Below are 18,366 nucleotides of genomic sequence, written 5' to 3'. Positions count from 1 at the left end.
TAAGTATGAAATAACCTCAGGAGATGGGGGCGGGGGAGGGGTACTGACCTAAGTATCTTTGGAAATGAGCCTAGTCTGTAAGACTAAAGGCAAAAGGAACTGTACGTAAGCACTGCACTCTAGCTGATAAAGTTGTTTCTCATGGGGGTAAAACAATTCTGATACTGCTATGCATGTATACTGGAAAGGAACTATTATGTAAACGGACAGCAGCTACTGGGAGCCAGTTTTCTCACTGTTGGAGTGGGAGTATACAGATAAGCAAGGGAAGGAAGCGGGAATAATGTTAGTGGATTAGGCTTGGAGACACTGGTCTCCTATTAAGTGCAAAATTTCAAGAGTTTAGAGATTCCCTCCCTGAAACTAAGGGCAACTGCCTGATCTCTCTTTGAGCAAGGTTAATTTTTTTGCTACACAGTTTTACTATACAGTCTTTGAGTAATTTTTTTTTATTTACTGGTATAAGTTCAACATAGAAAATGAGAGAATTGGCTTATGTTTAAATGTAAATGGACTTACAGCAAGAATTGCTTTTTTTTGGCTTATGTTTAAATGTAAATGGACTTACAGCAAGAATTGCTTTTTTTTTAATCATTATTTAGAGTATTTCCAAAAGGAAAATTTCACTCTTGAGGTGAACAATTGTAAACATACAGGATATATCACACTGTACTAAGGTGAAGAAGCTCCTCCTTGATTCAGAATTCTTTGTCCAAAGTGTGCGTTCTTGCTTCTGTCAATCACCTGGTCTCTGGTTCTGAATCTTATGGAACAAGGTGAAGAACATGGTGCAATTTAAACAAAAAGTTTCTAGATTTATCTTGAGGATTTGTAAATGAAGCAAAATCATATTCTTGGGAAGTGAGGAGTTTTAAATTCTGTTTTTCAGTTTTTGCTCACGTTTATGAAATCATGTTATATTGATTGTAGGGTACAGGAGATGTTCACTGTCATTTTAAAATTAAGAAGAACTTGGAAAATGGATCCATAAGTCTGGAATCTACAAAGAGCCCAGGGTTGTTTGTTGGACTTCAGTCAGATGGACAAGCAAAGCCAGTTATTTATACCAAGGATGGGAGTGTTTTCTTCTATCCACAAGTCATCCAATGTACGTTTATTCTAAAATACTTCGATTTTAATTTCCTTTGTGGTTGTTTGTGTATATTGTCTGGTAACTTGATCTCACATTTACTAATCAAATCTCTGCTGTTAGGCTTTTGTTGTTGTTCTGGGGGGAAAAAAAAACCAAACCAACATATAATGATGACTAGACCAACAATTGCTTTTGAGTAGATCCCCAACTCATGGTGACTCCATGTGTGTCACAGTAGAGCTGTTCTCCACAGGGTTTTCAGGAAGTAGATCATCAGGCCTTTCTTCTGAGGCACCTCTAAGTGGGCTCAAACCTCCAACCTTTCAGTTACCATCCAAGCATTTAATCATTTGCACCACCCAGGGACTCCTCAAATTCTAAAATAATTAACATTGGATATAAAATAATTAGGTATACAGTTTTTGCTACATTGAATTCCTTTAATATCTTTTAAAATTTTTTGTATGTTCATTTGTGTGTGTGTGTGTGCATGTGTATGTATTGGGATCTTTTTTAGGGTTATCTCCATATATACTGAGAGAGGATGCAACTGTTACAAATGTCTTCAGCTTCATTGCTTTTAATTTGTAAAGCTCATGGTATAAAAAGAGGTGGTAAAGCCAATCAACATGAATAGTATTTCGATTGAAAACAGAATTTGGAAAAAAAATTCTGAAGGTTTTGAAATGAGAATTTTTGAAACTGGTTTATCTCCTAGGTTCAGGTTCTCTAGAAAATTAAAGTGAGTATGTAGGAACTTTTTTAAAACAATTTAAGCTTAAAATGTACTTGCTTGAACATAGAGGCTAATGAAGTAATTCTATTTTGTTGTTACATTGTCTCTAAGATTAATGTGCCCTCTAATTTCTACCTCATATAGTTTACAGTGTATCTGATCTGGTCCAGTTGATTTTGGCTTACTCTAAATCTTGATGATTTTCATCAGTTTGATTCTCATTTAACTGCATTTTTCTTGTCAAAATACATCTGTACTTTATATGTGTGTATATGCATATATAAAATCTCCTACAGAAGATAGTTTAAAATAACACAAAGAGTTTTATTTAACATTTTTGGAATGTGCATCAATTCCTTTTAAGCCTTTAGTTACCATACTTAAAATACTGCAAACTGTTGGGCTGGTACACTGTACCTTGCTGCCCTCCATACCATACTCACTCCACCCTCTGTTTCTCCACAGGCTAGCATAGAGTGGCACTCCTACTCAACAAAATGGGTATGCCATCTGTCCCTGAAGCTTTTCGGGGAAGCAGATGACTAAGAGGAAGAAAATATATACAGGGTAAAGCAGAAGAAAAAGGCAGTAAGAAATAGCTAGCAGAAGATAGCAACCAAAGTGGAAGAATACAGGAAGAAAGGAAAAATAATACAAAAGAAGGAACAGAGAAGAGGAGAAAGAAGAGATAGCAATAATTAGAAAAGGAGATGAGAATAAAAAATAATTTGTGGAAATACAGAGAGAGAATAAAAAGCAACTTTTGTAAACCTAGGTTCTTAGTATCAATACAGCCAAGAGAAACAAGGTAATTCTTTCCAGTATGTCCAGTTTAGTTCTATTACTAGAGCATGGGTGGCTTGGGTTTTTGTCTCCCTTTACTAGCTGTGTGGCACTAGTCAAGTCAACTAACACTGGAGAGCATTGGCACTGTTAAGAGGTATAACAGTAATACTTTCCATATTGACGCAGTAGAGCTGCTGGGACCCAAAAGAGTAAATCTGTGTGAAAGTTCTTGTTTCAATAAGAATAGCCATGTATTTGTGGGGCAGGTATTTTAAGCCAGATATTGCAAAGCCTGGGTTATATAATTTAATCTCACAGCTCTGACAAGTAGATATATTATTATTCTTTTAAAATTGTATTGTGGTAAAGTATAAAAAAAATATGTAACATAAAATATGATATTGTAACCATTTTAAGAGTACACTTCGGTGACATTAATTACATTCAGCAGGTTGTAAAATCATCACCACTATCTGCTTCCAAAAGTTTTTTTTTAAACAGTTTTTATTGAGCTTTAAGTGAACGTTTACAAATCAAGTCAGTCTGTCACATATAAGCTTATATACACCTTACTCCATACTCCCACTTATTCTCCCCCTAATGAGTCAGGCCGCTCCCTCCTTCCAGTCTCTCCTTTCGTGACGGTTTTCCCAGTTTCTAACCCTCTCTACCCTCCCACCTCCCCTCCAGACAGGAGACACCAACGCAGTCTCAAGTGTCCACCTGATACAAGTAGCTCACTCTTCATCAGCATCTCTCTCCTACCCATTGTCCACTTCCTTCCATTTTGTGATGAGTTATCTTTGGGAATGGTTCCTGTCCTGGGCCAACAGAAGGTTTGAGGACCATGACCGCTGGGATTCCTCTAGTCTCAGTCAGACCATTAAGTCTGGTCTTTTTATGAGAATTTGGGGTCTGCATCCCACTGATCTCCCGCTCCCTCAGGGGTTCTCTGTTGTGCTCCCTGTCAGGGCACTCATCAGTTGTGGCTGGGAACCATCTAGTTCTTCTGGTCTCAGGATGATGTAAGTCTCTGGTTCATGTGGCCCTTTCTGTCTCTTGGGCTCGTAGTTTTTGTGTGACCTTGGTGTTCTTCATTCTCCTTTGATCCAGGTGGGTTGAGACCAATTGATGCATCTTAGATGGCTGCTTGTTAGCATTTACGACCCCAGATGCCACACTTCAAAGTGGAATGCAGAATGTTTTCATAATAGAATTATTTTGCCAATTGACTTAGAAGTCCCCTTAAGCCATAGTCCCCAAACCCCTGCCCTTGCTCCACTGACCTTTGAAGCATTCAGTTTATCCCGGAAACTTCTTTGCTTTTGGTCCAGTCCAGTTGAGCTGACCTTCCGTGTATTGAGTATTGTCCTTCCCTTCACCTAAAGTAGTTCTTATCTGCTAACTAATCAGTAAATAACCCTCTCCCACCCTCCCTCCCTCCCCGCCTTGTAACCACAGAAGTATGTGTTCTTCTCAGTTTATACTATTTCTCAAGATCTTATAATAGTGGTCTTATACAGTATTTGTCCTTTTGCCTCTGACTAATTTCGCTCAGCATAATGCCTTCCAGGTTCCTCCATGTTATGAAATGCTTCACAGATTCGTCACTGTTCTTTATTGATGGGTAGTATCCCATTGTGTGAATATACCACAATTTATTTACCCATTCATCCGTTGATGGACACCTTGGTTGCTTCCAGCTTTTTGCTATTGTAAACAGAGCTGCAATAAACATGGGTGTGCATATATCTGTTTGTGTGTGAAGGCTCTTATTTCTCTAGGGTATATTCCGAGGAGTGGGATTTCTGGGTTGTATGGTAGTTCTATTTCTAACTTTTTAAGATAACGCCAGATAGATTTCCAAAGTGGTTGTACCATTTGACATTCCCACCAGCAGTGTATAAGAGTTCCAATCTCTCCACAGCCTCTCCAACATTTATTATTTTGTGTTTTTTGGATCAATGCCAGCCTTGTTGGAGTGAGATGCAATCTCATCGTAGTTTTAATTTGCATTTCTCTAACAGTTAATGATCGAGAGCATTTTCTCATGTATCTGTTAGCTGCCTGAATATCTTCTTTGGTGAAGTGTGTGTTCATATCCTTTGCCCACTTCTTGATCGGGTTGTTTGTCTTTTTGTGGTTTAGTTTTAACAGAATCATATAGATTTTAGAGATCAGGCGCTGGTCGAAGATGTCATAGCTGAAAATTCTTTTCCAGTCTGTAGGTGGTCTTTTGACTCTTTTGGTGAAGTCTTTAGATGAGCATAGGTGTTTGATTTTTAGGAGCTCCCAGTTATCTGGTTTCTCTTTGCCATTTTTGGTAATGTTTTGTATTCTGTTTATGCCTTGTATTAGGGCTCCTAATGTTGTCCCTGTTTTTTCTTCCATGATCTTTATCGTTTTAGTCTTTATGTTTAGGTCTTTGATCCACTTGGAGTTAGTTTTTGTGCATGGTGTGAGGTATGGGTCCTGTTTCATTTTTTTGCAAATGGATATCCAGTTATGCCAGCACCATTTGTTAAAAAGACTATCTTTTCCCCAATTAACTGACACTGGGCCTTTGTCAAATATCAGCTGCTCATATGTGGATGGATTTATATCTGGGTTCTCAATTCTGTTCCATTGGTCTATGTGCCTGTTGTTGTACCAGTACCAGGCTGTTTTGACTACTGTGGCTGTATAATAGGTTCTAAAATCAGGTAGAGTGAGGCCTCCCACTTCTTCTTTTTCAGTAATGCTTTACTTATCCGAGGCTCCTTTCCCTTCCATATGAAGTTGGTGATTTGTTTCTCCATCTCATTAAAAAATGTCATTGGAATTTGGATCGGAAGTGCATTGTATGTATAGATGGCTTTTGGTAGAATAGACATTTTTACTATGTTAAGTCTTCCTATCCATGAGCAAGGTATGTTTTTCCACTTACCTAGGTCCTTTTTAGTTTCTTGCATTAGTACTTTGTAGTTTTCTTTGTATAGGTTTTTACATCTTTGGTAAGATTTATTCCTAAGTATTTTATCTTCTTGGGGGCTACTGTGAATGGTATTGATTTGGTGATTTCCTCTTCGATGTTGTTTTTGTTGATGTGGAGGAATCCAAGTGATTTTTGTATGTTTATCTTATAACCTGAGACTCTGCCAAACTCTTCTATTAGTTTCAGTAGTTTTCGAGGATTCCTTAGGGTTTTCTGTGTATAAGATCATGTCATCTGCAAATAGAGATAATTTTACTTCCTCCTTGCCAATCTGGATGCCCTTTATTTCCTTGTCTAGCCTAATTGCTCTGGCTAGGACCTCTAGCACAATGTTGAATAAGAGCGGTGATAAAGGGCATCCTTGTCTGGTTCCCATTCTCAAGGGAAATGCTTTCAGGCTCTCTCCATTTAGAATGATGTTGTCTGTTGGCTTTTTTTTTTTTTTTTTTTTTTGTCTGTTGGCTTTGTATAAAAAAAAAAAAAAGATGCCCTTTATTATGTTGAGGAATTTTCCTTCAATTCCTATTTTGCCGAGAGTTTTTATCATGAATGGGTGTTGGACTTTGTCAAATGCCTTTTCTGCATCAATTGATAAGATCATGTGGTTTTTGTCTTTTGTTTTATTTATATGGTGGATTACATTAATGGTTTTTCTAATATTAAACCAGCCTTGCATACCTGGTATAAATCCCACTTGGTCATGGTGGATTATTTTTTTGATATGTTGTTGAATTCTATTGGCTAGGATTTTGTTGAAGATTTTTGCATCTATGTTCATGAGGGATATAGGTCTGCAATTTTCTTTTTTTTATGATGTCTTTACCTGGTTTTGGAATCAGGGATATGGTGGCTTCATAGAATGAGTTAGGCAGGATTCCATCACTTTCTATGCTTTGAAATACCTTTAGTAGTAGTGGTGTTAACTCTTCTCTGAAAGTTTGGTAGAACTCTGCAGTAAAGCCATCCGTGCCAGGGCTTTTTTTTTGTTGGGAGTTTTTTGATTACCTTTTCAATCTCTTTTTTTGTCATGGGTCTATTTAGTTGTTCTACTTCTGGTTGTGTTAGTTTAGGTAGGTAGTGTTTTCTAGGAACTCATCCATTTCTTCTGGGTTTGCAAATTTGTTAGAATACACTTTTTCGTAATAATCTGATATGATTGTTTTAATTTCAGTTGGGTCTGTTGTGATGTGACCCATCTCGTTTCTTATTCGGGTTATTTGTTTCCTTTCCTGTATTTCTTTAGTCAGCCTGGCCAATGGTTTATCAATTTTGTTAATTTTTTCAAAGAACCAGCTTTTGGCTTCGTTAATTCTTTCAATTGTTTTTCTCTTCTCTAATTCATTTAGTTCAGCTCTAATTTTTATTATTTGTTTTCTTCTGGTGCCTGATGGATTCTTTTGTTGCTCACTTTCTATTTTTTCAAGTTGTAGGGACAGTTCTCTGATTTTGGCTCTTTCTTCTTTTTGTATGTGTGCATTTATCGATATAAATTGACCTCTGAGCACTGCTTTTGCTGTGTCCCAGAGGTTTTGATAGGAAGTATTTTCATTGTCGTTGCATTGTATGAATTTCTTTATTCCCTCCTTAATGTCTTCTATAACCCAGTCTTTTTTCAGCAGGGTATTGTTCAGTTTCCAAGTATTTCATTTCTTTTCCCTGATTTTTCTGTTATTGATTTCCACTTTTATGGCCTTGTGATCTGAGAAGATGCTTTGTAATATTTTGATGTTTTGGATTCTGCAAAGGTCTGTTTTATGACCTAATATGTGGTCTATTCTAGAGAATGTTCCATGTGCTTTAGGAAAAAAAAAGCATACTTTGCAGCAGTTGGGTGGAGTGTTCTGTATAAGTCAATGAGGTCAAGTTGGTTGATTGTAGCGATTAGGTCTTCCGTGTCTCTAATGAGCTTCTTACTGGATGTCCTGTCCTTCTCCTAAAGTGGTGTGTTGAAGTCTCCTACTATAATTGTGGAGGTGTCTATCTCACTTTTCAGTTCTGATAGAGTTTGTTTTATGTATCTTGCAGCCCTGTCATTGGGTGCATAAATATTTAATATGGTTATATCTTCCTGGTCAATTGTCCCTTTTATCATTATGTAGTGTCCTTCTTTATCCTTTGTGGTGGATTTAACTTTAAAGTCTATTTTGTCAGAAATTAATATTGCTACTCCTGCTCTTTTTTGCTTATCGTTTGCTTGATGTATTTTTTTCCATCCTTTGAGTTTTAGTTTGTTTGTGTCTCTAAGTCTAAGGTGTGTCTCTTGTAGGCAGCATATAGACAGATCGTGTTTCTTTATCCAGTCTGAGACTCTCTGTCTCTTTATTGGTGCATTTAGTCCATTTACATTTAGCATAATTATAGATAAGTATGTGTTTAGTGCTGTCATTTTGATGCCTTTTTATGTGTGTTGTTGACAATTTCATTTTTCCACTTACTTTTTTGTGCTGAGACATTTTCTTTGTAAATTGTGTGTTCCTCTTTTTCATAGTATTTGACTTTATGTTTGCTGAGTCGTTATGTTTTTCTTGGTTTTTTTGTTTTGAATTGTGGAGTTGTTATACCTCTTTGTGATTACCTTAATATTTACCCCTATTTTTCTAAGTAAAAACCTAACTTGTATTGTCCTATATCGCCTTGTATTCCTCTCCATGTGGCAGTTCTGTGCCGCCTGTATTTAGTTCCTCTTTTTGATTACTGTGATCTTTTACATATTGACTTCAATGATTCCCTGTTTTGAGCATTTTTGTTTTTTTTTTAATTAATTTTAATTTGTTATTGTGATTTCCCTATTTGAGTTGATATCAGGATGTTCTGTTTTGTGACCTTGTGTTGTGCTGGTATCTGATATTATTGGTTTTCTGACCAAACAATTTCCTTTAGTATTTCTTGTAGCTTTGGTTTGGTTTTTGCAAATTCTCTAAGCTTGTTTTTATCTGTAAATGTCTTAATTTCGCCTTCATATTTCAGAGAGAGTTTTGCTGGATATATGATCCTTGGCTGAAAGTTTTTCTCCTTTAGTGCTCTATATATGTCATCCCATTGCCTTCTTGCCTGCATGGTTTCTGCTGAGTAGTCTGAACTTATTATTGATTCTCCTTTGTAGAAGACCTTTCTTTTATCCCTGGCTGCTTTTAAAATTTTCTCTTTATCTTTGGTTTTAGCAAGTTTGATGATAATATGCCTTGGTGATTTTCTTTTTGGATCAGTCGTATATGGGGTTCGATGAGCATCTTGGATAGATATGCTTTCGTCTTTCATGATGTCAGGGAAGTTTTCTGCCAGCAGATCTTCAACTATTTTCTCTGTATTTTCTGATATCCCCCCCCCCCCACCCCGTTCTGGGACTTCAATCACACGCAAGTTATCCTTCTTGATAGAGTCCCACATGATTCTTAGGGTTTCTTCATGTTTTTAAATTCTTTTATCTGATGTTTTTTCAGCTATATTGGTGTCAATTCCCTGGTCCTCCAGAGCTCCCACTCTGCATTCTAATTCCTCGAGTCTGCTCCTCTGACTTCCTATTGCATTGTCTAATTCTGTAATTTTATTGTTAATCTTTTGGATTTCTGAATGCTGTCTCTCTATGGATTCTTGCAGCTTATTAGTTTTTCCACTCTGCTCTTGAATAATCTTTTTGATTTCTTGAACTGCTTTATCAGTGTGTTCCTTGGCTTTTTCTGTAGCTTGCCTTCTTTCATTTCTGAGGTCATCCCTGATGTTCTGAAGCATTCTATAAATTAGTTTTTTATATTCTGTATCTGGGAATTCCAGGATTGTATCTTCATTTGGGAAAGATTTTGATTCTTTAGTTTGGGGAGTTGTAGAAGAAATCATGGTCTGCTTCTTTATGTGGTTTGATACTGACTGCTGTCTCCGAGCCATCCCTAAGATATTGTAGTGATTTATTCTGTATTTGCTCACTGAGTCTTATCTTGTTTTGTTTTCTTTCAATATACGTAGATGGGCTACTAGATTGCGCTGTCTTGAATGTTGTAGCCCTTGACTCACTTATGTCCTATTACCAGCTGGTTTGGGCTGTTACCAGATATATAAGCCTGAGTCCATTCACTGTTCTTGAGTAGAATATGATTTTGGGTCATCAAGTGTGTGGAGCAGACTGTCACTTATCCACCTAGAGAGGTAGTGGTGATAGTTGTGTGCACCAGATTCTAGTAGCAGCAGGGGTTCACACTCCAGGGGGTGCAGGATGCTGACAGTCTTCCCCCAAGTGTCAGTGAGGTAGGTGTGTCTCTGTTCCTAAAGCACCTTGGTGGGTGGGCTCTGCAGGTGTACCTTAGGCCCCCAATGCAAGTACCTTTACAGATTGATAGGTGTCACCCTCCTTAGACCCCTAAGGCAGGAGGCTAGGTGGGTCAGTCAGGGATCTGTTGAATATGCAGAGATATCAGACCTGGGAAACTTGTCTTTCCAGTAATCCGCTAAAAACAATTACAGTCAGATCCCTATCAGAATTGCCTTTGCATTATAATAGCCACCTTGTTCCCTGTAGGGATGAAAGCCCAAGATTGTGGCTCACATATGCTTGGCTGGAGCTGGTTCTGTGTTTTTAGTCCAATTAGGGAAGGATTTTTGGTCCGTGGGTTTTTTGTAGCTGCTTCTCTCAGGCCAGGAGAATGGGTTAGGAAAAGACCACAAAGAAAGAAAAACCGCAAGCGGTTCTCTCTCTGGCTCAGGAAATTCCAATGTTAATGAAGCTGCCTGGGAAGGGGTGGGGAGGGTTCAGAAAAATAGGAGAGAGTAGCACCCCGAATATAAACAAAGTTACTTATCTTGCTTGGGATGACCATTTTATCTGAGTTTCCCGAGGGGTGCGTTAACCGTGCGCGCTGGCTGGGTAGAGATTGCCCCCAAGGGTCAGGCCCGCGTCCCGTGCTTGCGCTGTCTCAGAAGCCCCGGTTAGTTCCTCCGCTTCCAGTCCAAAGCCCAGCACCAAGGTTGCCCAGCTGGGATGCTGTACTCCTGGCTCCAAAACCAGTCGATGCCTCCCGGTGACTTCTCCTCCTGTCAGCCGTGTTGCTGCGCTGCCTGCGTGCACTGGCGGGGCTTCCCCCAAGGTCAGTTCAGGGGGGTAGGGCTGCGCCCTGTGTTTGCGCCATCTCAGTATGCCATGCTCAGCTCCCCTGTGCCCAGTCCAAAGCCCGGCGCCAAGGTTTTCTGACTGGGACGCTGGCTCCAGGCTCCAAAAACAGGCGCTGCTTCCCCTTGGTTTTTCGTACTCAGTCTCTGTCACTCAGGTCAACTCTTTAGATCTGTGTTTGATGGTCAGGGTTCGTAGATGGTCATGTATGTGATTGATTCACTTGTTTTTCCGAGTCTTTGTTGCAAGAGGGATCCGAGGTAGCTTCTACCTAGTCAGCCATCTTCAAGCATCTCTCTGCTTCCAAAAGTTTTTCATCACTCTAGTCAGAAACTTCGTATCCCTTCATCAGTAACTCCCCATCCCCGCTTCCCTAGTCCATTATAGTCATTAAAAAACTTTTGTTTCTATGCATTTGCCTATTCTAGGTATTTCTTGTAAGTGGGGTCTTACAATATTTGTTTTTTTGTGTGTGTGTCTGACTTAGTCAGCATAATGTTTTCAAGGTTCACCCCTGTCATAGCATATATCAAGACTTCATTCTTCTTCATGGCTGAATAATATTCCATTGCAAGTATATACCACATTTCATTTATCCATTCATCTATTGATGGATACTGGAGTTGTTTCCACCTTTTGGCTACTGTGAATATGGCTGCAGTGAACATTAGTGTGCACATATCTGTTTGAGTCCTTGTTTTCAGTTCTTTAGGGTATATACCTAGAAGTGGAGTTTCTAGGTCATGTGGCAACTCTATGTTTAAATTTTGAGACACTTCCAAAATGTTTTCCACTGTAGTTGCACCATTTTACATTCCTGCCAGCGAAGAATGTGAGTTCCAATTTCTCCCAAGCTTTACCAACACTTCTATTTTCCTTTTTTCTGATGATAACTGTTCTAATGGGTTTTAGGTGGTATCCCATTGTGGTTTTAATTTGCATTTCCCTAATGACATTAACATGACATTTGGAGCCCTGGTGGCACACTGGTTAAGAGCCCAGCTGCTAACCAAAAGGTTGGCAGTTTGAATCCACCAGCTACTCCTTGGAAACCCTACAGGGAAGTTCTACTCTGTCCTGTAGGGTCATTATGAGTCTGAATCGACTTGATGACAATGGATTAATGACACCAAGCATCTTTTCATGTACTTCTTGGCCATTTGTAGATCTGTTTTGGAGAAATGTCTATTCAAGTTTTTTGCCCATTTTTAATTACATTGTTTGTCTTTTTGTCGTTGAGTTGTAGGAGTTCTTTATGTATTTGGATATTAAATTCTTATCAGATGTATGGTTCCAAAGTATTTTTTTCCTACTCTCTAGGTTGTTTCTTCACTTTCTTGATAAACTCCTTTGATGCACAAAAGTTTTCATTTTGATAAAGTGTGATTTATCAATTTTTGTTGCTGTTGCTCAACATTTGGTGTCATATCTAAGAATCTATTGTTCAACAAGGTCCTCAAGCTTTACCCTTATGTTTTCTTCTAAGAATTTTGTGGTTTTAATTCTTATATTTAGGTAGTTGATCCATTGAGTTAATTTTCATATATGGTGTGAGGTATGAGTCCAACTTCATTCTTTTGCATGTGGAGGTACAGTTCACACCATTTATAGAAGAGGCTGTTCCTTCCCTCATTGAATGGACTTGGCACCCTTGTTGGAAATCAGTTGTTTATAGATGTATGAGTTTACAGCTTGATACTCAGTTCTCTTCCATTGATCTATGTCTGTCCTTACACTGGTACCACACTGTTTTTATTACTGTAGCTGTATAGAACGTTTTGAAGTCAGGAAGTATGAATCCTCTTACTTTGTTTTTCTTTTAATTTTATTTTTGGTGAAAATATACATAACGAAACACTCATTCAACATTTTCTGCATCTCCTGTTCAATGACATTGGTTACATTCTTCACATCATATCACCATTCTCACTATCTCTACTCATATTCTTCAGCACCATTAACTTTCTGTGCCCCGAACTTCTCCTCTGTGTTTTGGAGTAACTGTTGTCAATTTGATTTCATATAGATAATTCTTTAAAAAGCATGCACTTCTCAAGGGAAACATTCTTTACTAGTTGAACCAAACTGTTCTTTAGTTTAAAGCTGACTTCATGGGATAGTTTCGGTTCAAGGCTTAGAGATTACCTCAGGGCAATAAATCTGGGGGTTCCACCAGTCCCAATGGGTTCAATAAGTCTGCTTTGTATAAGATTTTAAATTCTTTTCCACATTTTTCCTCTTTTGGATCAGGATTCATCTAATGGTCCTTGATCAGAACAGTCAGTAATTGTATCTAGGTACTTTTTGCATTGTGTGTCTGTCAGTTTGTCATACTGTGGGGGCTTGTATGTTGCTGTGATGCTGGAAGCTATGCCACCAGTATTCAGATACCAGCAGGGTCACCCATGAAGGACAGGTTTCAGCTGAGCTTCCAGACTAAGACAGACTAGGAAGAAGGACCCAGCAGTCTACTTCTGAAAAGCATTAGCCAGTGAAAACCTTATGAATAGTAGCAAAACATTGTCTGATATAGTGCTGGAAGATGAGCCCCCCAGGTTGGAAGGCATTCAAAAGATGACTGGGGAAGAGCTGTCTCCTCAAAGTAGAGTCGACCTTAATGACATGGATGGAGTAAAGCTTTCGGGACCTTCATTTGCTGATGTGGCACGACTCAAAACGAGAAGAAACAGCTGCAAACATCCGTTAATAATGGGAACCTGGAATGTATGAAGTATGAATCTAGGAAAATGGGAAATCATTGAAAATGAAATGGAACACATAAACTTGATATCCTAGGCATTAGTGAACTGAAATGGACTGGTATTGGCCATTTTGAATTGGACAATCATATAGTCTACTATGCAAGGAATGACAACTCGAAGAGGAATGATGTTGCTTTCATCGTCAAAAAGACCGTTTCAAGATCTATCCTGAAGTACAGTGCTGTCAGTGATAGGATAATATCCATTTGGCTACAAGGAAGACCAGTTAATATGACTATTATTCAAATTTATGCACCTAACCACTAGGTCCAAAGATGAAGAAATAGAAGATTTTTATCAGCTGCTGCAGTCTGAAATTGATCGAATATGGAATCAAGATGCATTGATAATTACTGGCGATTGGAAAGTGAAAGTTGTAAACAACAAAGAAGGATCACTAGTTGGAAAATATGGCCTTGGTGATAGAAACAATGCCGGAGATTGAATGATAGAATTTTGCAAGACCAACGACTTCTTCATTGCAAATACCTTCTTTCACCAACATAAACGGCAACTATACACATGGACCTCACCAGATGGAATACACAGAAATTAAATTGACTACATCTGTGGAAAGAGATGATGGAAAAGCTCAATATCATCAGTCAGAACAAGGCCAGGGGCCGATTGTGAAACAGACCATCAATTGCTCATATGCAAGTTCAAGCTGAAGCTGAAGAAAATCAGAGCAAGTCCACGAGAGCCAAAATATGACCTTGAGTATATCCCACCTGAATTTGGAGACCATCTCAAGAATAGATTTGGTGCATTGAACACTAGTGACTGAAGACCAGATGAGTTGTGGAATGACATCAAGGACATCATCCATGAATAAAGCAAGAGGTCACTGAAAAGACCGAAAAGAAAGAAAAGACCAAGGTGGATGTCAGAGAAGACTCTAAAACTTGTTCTTGAGCATTGAGCAGCTAAAGCAAAAGGAAGAATTGATGAAGTAAAAGAACTGAACAGAAGATTTCAAAGGGCCTCTTGAGAAGACAAAGTAAAATATTATAATGACATGTGGAAAGGGCTGGAGATGAAAAACCAAAAGGGAAGAACACACACGGCATTTCTCAAGCTGAAAGAACTAAAGAAAAAATTCAAACCTCGAGTTGCAACAGTGAAGGATTCCATGGGGAAAATATTAAACGACGCAGGAAGCATCAAAAGAAGATGGAAGGAATACACAGTCATTATACCAAAAAGGATTATTCAATATTCAACCATTTCAAGAGGTGGCATATGATCAGGAACCGATGGTACTGAAGGAAGAAGTCCAAGCTGCTCTGAAGGCATTGGTGAAAAACAAGGCTCCAGGAATTGATGGAATATCAATTGAGAGGTTTCAACAAACAGTTCCAGCACTGGAGGTGCTCGCTCATCTATGCCAAGAAATATGGAAGACAGCTTCCTGGCCAACTGAAGAGATCCATATGGAAGAGATCCATATTTATGCCTATTCCCAAGAAAGGTGATCCAACCGAATGTGGAAATTATAGAACAATATCATTAGTATCACACACAAGGAAAAATTTGCTGAAGATCATTCAGAAATGGCTGTAGCAGTATATCAACAGGGAACTGCCAGAAATTCAGGCCGGTTTCAGAAGAGGACGTGGAACCAGGTATATCATTGCTGAAGTGAGATGGATCCTAACTGAAAGCAGAGAATACCAGAAGAATGTTTACCTGTGTTTTATTCACTATGCAAAGGCATTTGACTGTGTGGATCATAACAAACTATGGTTAACATTGTGAAGAATGGGAATTGCAGAACACTTAATTGTGCTCATGAGGGACCTTTACATAGATCAAGGGGCAGTTGATTAGACAGAACAAGGGGATACTGATTGGCTTAAAGTCAGGAAAGGTGTGTGTCAAGGTTGTATTCTTTCACCATACCTGTTTAATCTGTATGCTGAACAAATACTACGAGAAGCTGGACTATATGAAGAAGAACGGGGCATCAGGATTGGAGGAAGACTCATTAACAACCTGTGTTATGCAGATGACACAACCTTGCTTGCTGAAAGTGAAGAGGACTTGAAGCACTTCCTAATGAAGATCAAAGACCACAACCTTCAGTATGGACTGCACCTCAACATAAAGAAAACAAAAATCCTCACAACTGGACCAATGAGCAGCATCATGATAAATGGAGAAAAGACTGAAGTTGTCAAGGATTTCATTTTACTTGGATCCACAATCAACAGCCATGGAAGCAGCAGTCAAGAAATCAAAAGACGAATTGCATTGGGCAAATCTGCTGCGAAGGACCTCTTTAAAGTGTTGAAGAGCAAGGATGTCACCCTGAAGACCAAGGTGCGCCTGACCCAAGCCATGGTATTTTCAATCGCATCATATGCATGTGAAAGCTGGACAATGAATAAGGAAGACCGAAGAAGAGTTGATGCCTTTGAATAGTGGTGTTGGTGAAGAATATTGAATATGCCATGGACTGCCAAAAGAACGAACAAATCTGTCTTGGAAGAAGTACAACCAGAGTGCTCCTTAGAAGCAAGGATGGCGAGACTGCATCTTACATACTTTGGACATGTTGTCAGGAGGGATCAGTCCCTGGAGAAGGACATCATGCTTGGCAGAGTACAGGGTCAGTGGAAAAGAGGAAGACCCTCAACGAGGTGGATTGACACAGTAGCTGCAACAATGAGCTCAAGCATAACGATTGTAAGGATGGCTCAGGACCAGGCAGTGTTTCGTTCTGTTGTGCGTGGGGTCGCTATGAGTCAGAACCCACTCGACGGCACCTAACAACAACAACAACAGTAGATGATGATCATGACCATTTCCTCATGTATCTTCTAGGAGCCTGAATGTCTTCTTTGGTGAAGCGCCTGTTCATATCCTTTGCCCATTTGTTAATTGTGTTATTTGTGTTTTTGTTGTTGAGTTTTTGCAGTATCATGTAGATTTTAGAGATCAGATACTGATCGGAAACGTCATACCTAAAAACTTTTTCCCAATCTGTAAGTAATCTTTCTGCTCTTTTGGTGAATTCTTTGGATGAACATAGGTGTTTGACTTTTAGGAGCTCCTAGTTATCTAATTCTCTTCTGGTGTTTGTACATTTCTAGTAAAGTTTTGTATACCGTTTACATCATGTATTCATACTGCAAATGTTGTCCCTATTTTTCTTACATGATCTTTTTTTGTTTTAGATTTTGTATTTAGATCTTTGATTCATTTTGGGTTGGTTTTTGTGCATGGTGTGAGGTACGTGTCTTGTTTCATTTTTTTGCATGTGGATATTCAGTTATGCCAGCACCATTTGTTAAAGAGACTGTCTTTTCCCCATTTACCAGACTTTGGGCCTTTGTCAAATATCAACTGCTAATTTGTGGATGGATTTATGTCCGGATTCTCCATTCTGTTCCTTTGGTCTATGTATCTGTAGTTGTACCAGTACCAGGCTGTTTTGGCTACTGTGGTGGTATAATATGTTCTAAAATCAGGTAGTGTGAGGCCTCGCACTTTGTTCTTCTTCAGTAATGCTTTAGTTTTCTAGGACCTCTTTCCCTTCCATATGAAGTTTGTGAGTTGTTTCTTCATCTCATTAAAAAATGTCATTGTAATTTCGATCGGGATTGCATTGTATCTGTAGATTGCTTTGGGCAGAATAGACATTTTCGCTATGTTGAGTCTTCCTATTCATGAGAAAGGTGTGTTTTTCCACTTATGTAGGTCTCTTTTGGTTTCTTACAGTAGTGTCTTATAGTTTTCTTTGTATATGTGTTTTATGTCTCTGGTTAGATTTATTCCTAAGTATTTTATCTTCTTAGGGGCTATTTTAAATGATGTTGATTTGGTGATTTCCTCTTCGATGTCCTCTTTGTTATTGTACAGTAATCCAACAGTTTATGTATGTTTATCTTGTATCCTGATAGTCTGCTAAGCTCTTTTATTAGTTTTAGCAATTTTCTTGAGGATTCTTTAGGTTTTTCTGTGTATGAGACCTTGTCATCTGTAAACAGAGATGCATTTATTTCTTCTTTGCCAATTTGGGTGCCTTTTATTTCTTTATCTAGCCTAATTGCTCTGGCTCGGCTCTGCAGCACACTGTTGAATAAGAGTGGTGAGAAAGGGCATCCTTGCTGGTTCCCGATCTCAAGGGGAATGCTTTCAGTCTCTCTCCATTTATGATGATGTTGGCTGTTGGCTTTGTATAATGCCCTATGTAATGTTTAGGAATTTTCCTTCTATTACTATTTTGCTTATAGTTTTTATCACGAATGGGTGTTGGACTTCGTCAAATGCCTTTTCTGCATCAATTGATAAGATCGTGTGGTTCTTGTCTTTGGTTTTATTTATGTGATGGATTACACTGATTATTTTTCTAATGTTAAACCATCACTGCATACCGGGTACGAATCCCACTTGATTATGGTGAATTGTTTTTTTGATATGTTGTTGAATTCTATTGGCTAGAATTTTGTTGAGGATTTTTGTGTCTAAGTTCTTGAAGGATAAACAGGTGTATTGTTTTCTTTTTCTGTGGTTTCTTACCTGGTTTTGTTAACAGGGATATGCTGACTTCATAGAATGAGTTTGGGAGTATTCCATCCTTTTCTATGCTCTAAAATACCTTCAGTAATAGTGGTGGTGTTAACTCTTCTCTGAAATTTTGGTAGAATTCTCCAGTGAAGCCGTCAGGGTGAGGGCTTTTTTTTGTTGTTGTTGGGAGTTTTAAAATTACCTTTTCATTCTCTTCTTTTGTTATGAGTTTATTTAGTTGTTCTACCCCTGTTTGTTTTGGTTTAGGTAGGTAGCGTGTTTATAGAAATTTGTCCATTTCCTCTAGGTTTTCAAATTTGTTAGAGTATATAGTTTTTCATAGAAATCTAATATGATTCTTTTAATTTCAGTTGAGTCTCTTTTGGTATAAGCCATCTCATTTCT

General features: G+C 38.5%; 1 protein-coding gene across 1 annotated transcript in view; it reads left to right on the top strand.

Annotated features, from left to right (window-relative positions):
• LOC126062684 (uncharacterized) overlaps positions 1-18,366 on the top strand; it is a 247,882-nt gene that overhangs the window by 96,513 nt on the left and 133,003 nt on the right. The window contains exon 9 of the mRNA XM_049860442.1: positions 931-1,108. Within this exon, the coding sequence (XP_049716399.1) occupies positions 931-1,108 (178 nt within the window). The remainder of the gene's footprint in view (positions 1-930; positions 1,109-18,366) is intronic.

Source organism: Elephas maximus, chromosome 19, assembly GCF_024166365.1.
Source record: "Elephas maximus indicus isolate mEleMax1 chromosome 19, mEleMax1 primary haplotype, whole genome shotgun sequence".
Lineage (NCBI taxonomy): Eukaryota > Metazoa > Chordata > Mammalia > Proboscidea > Elephantidae > Elephas > Elephas maximus.
The sequence above is the reverse complement of the archived record's forward strand: the minus strand, read 5'-3'. Positions and strand labels throughout refer to the sequence as shown.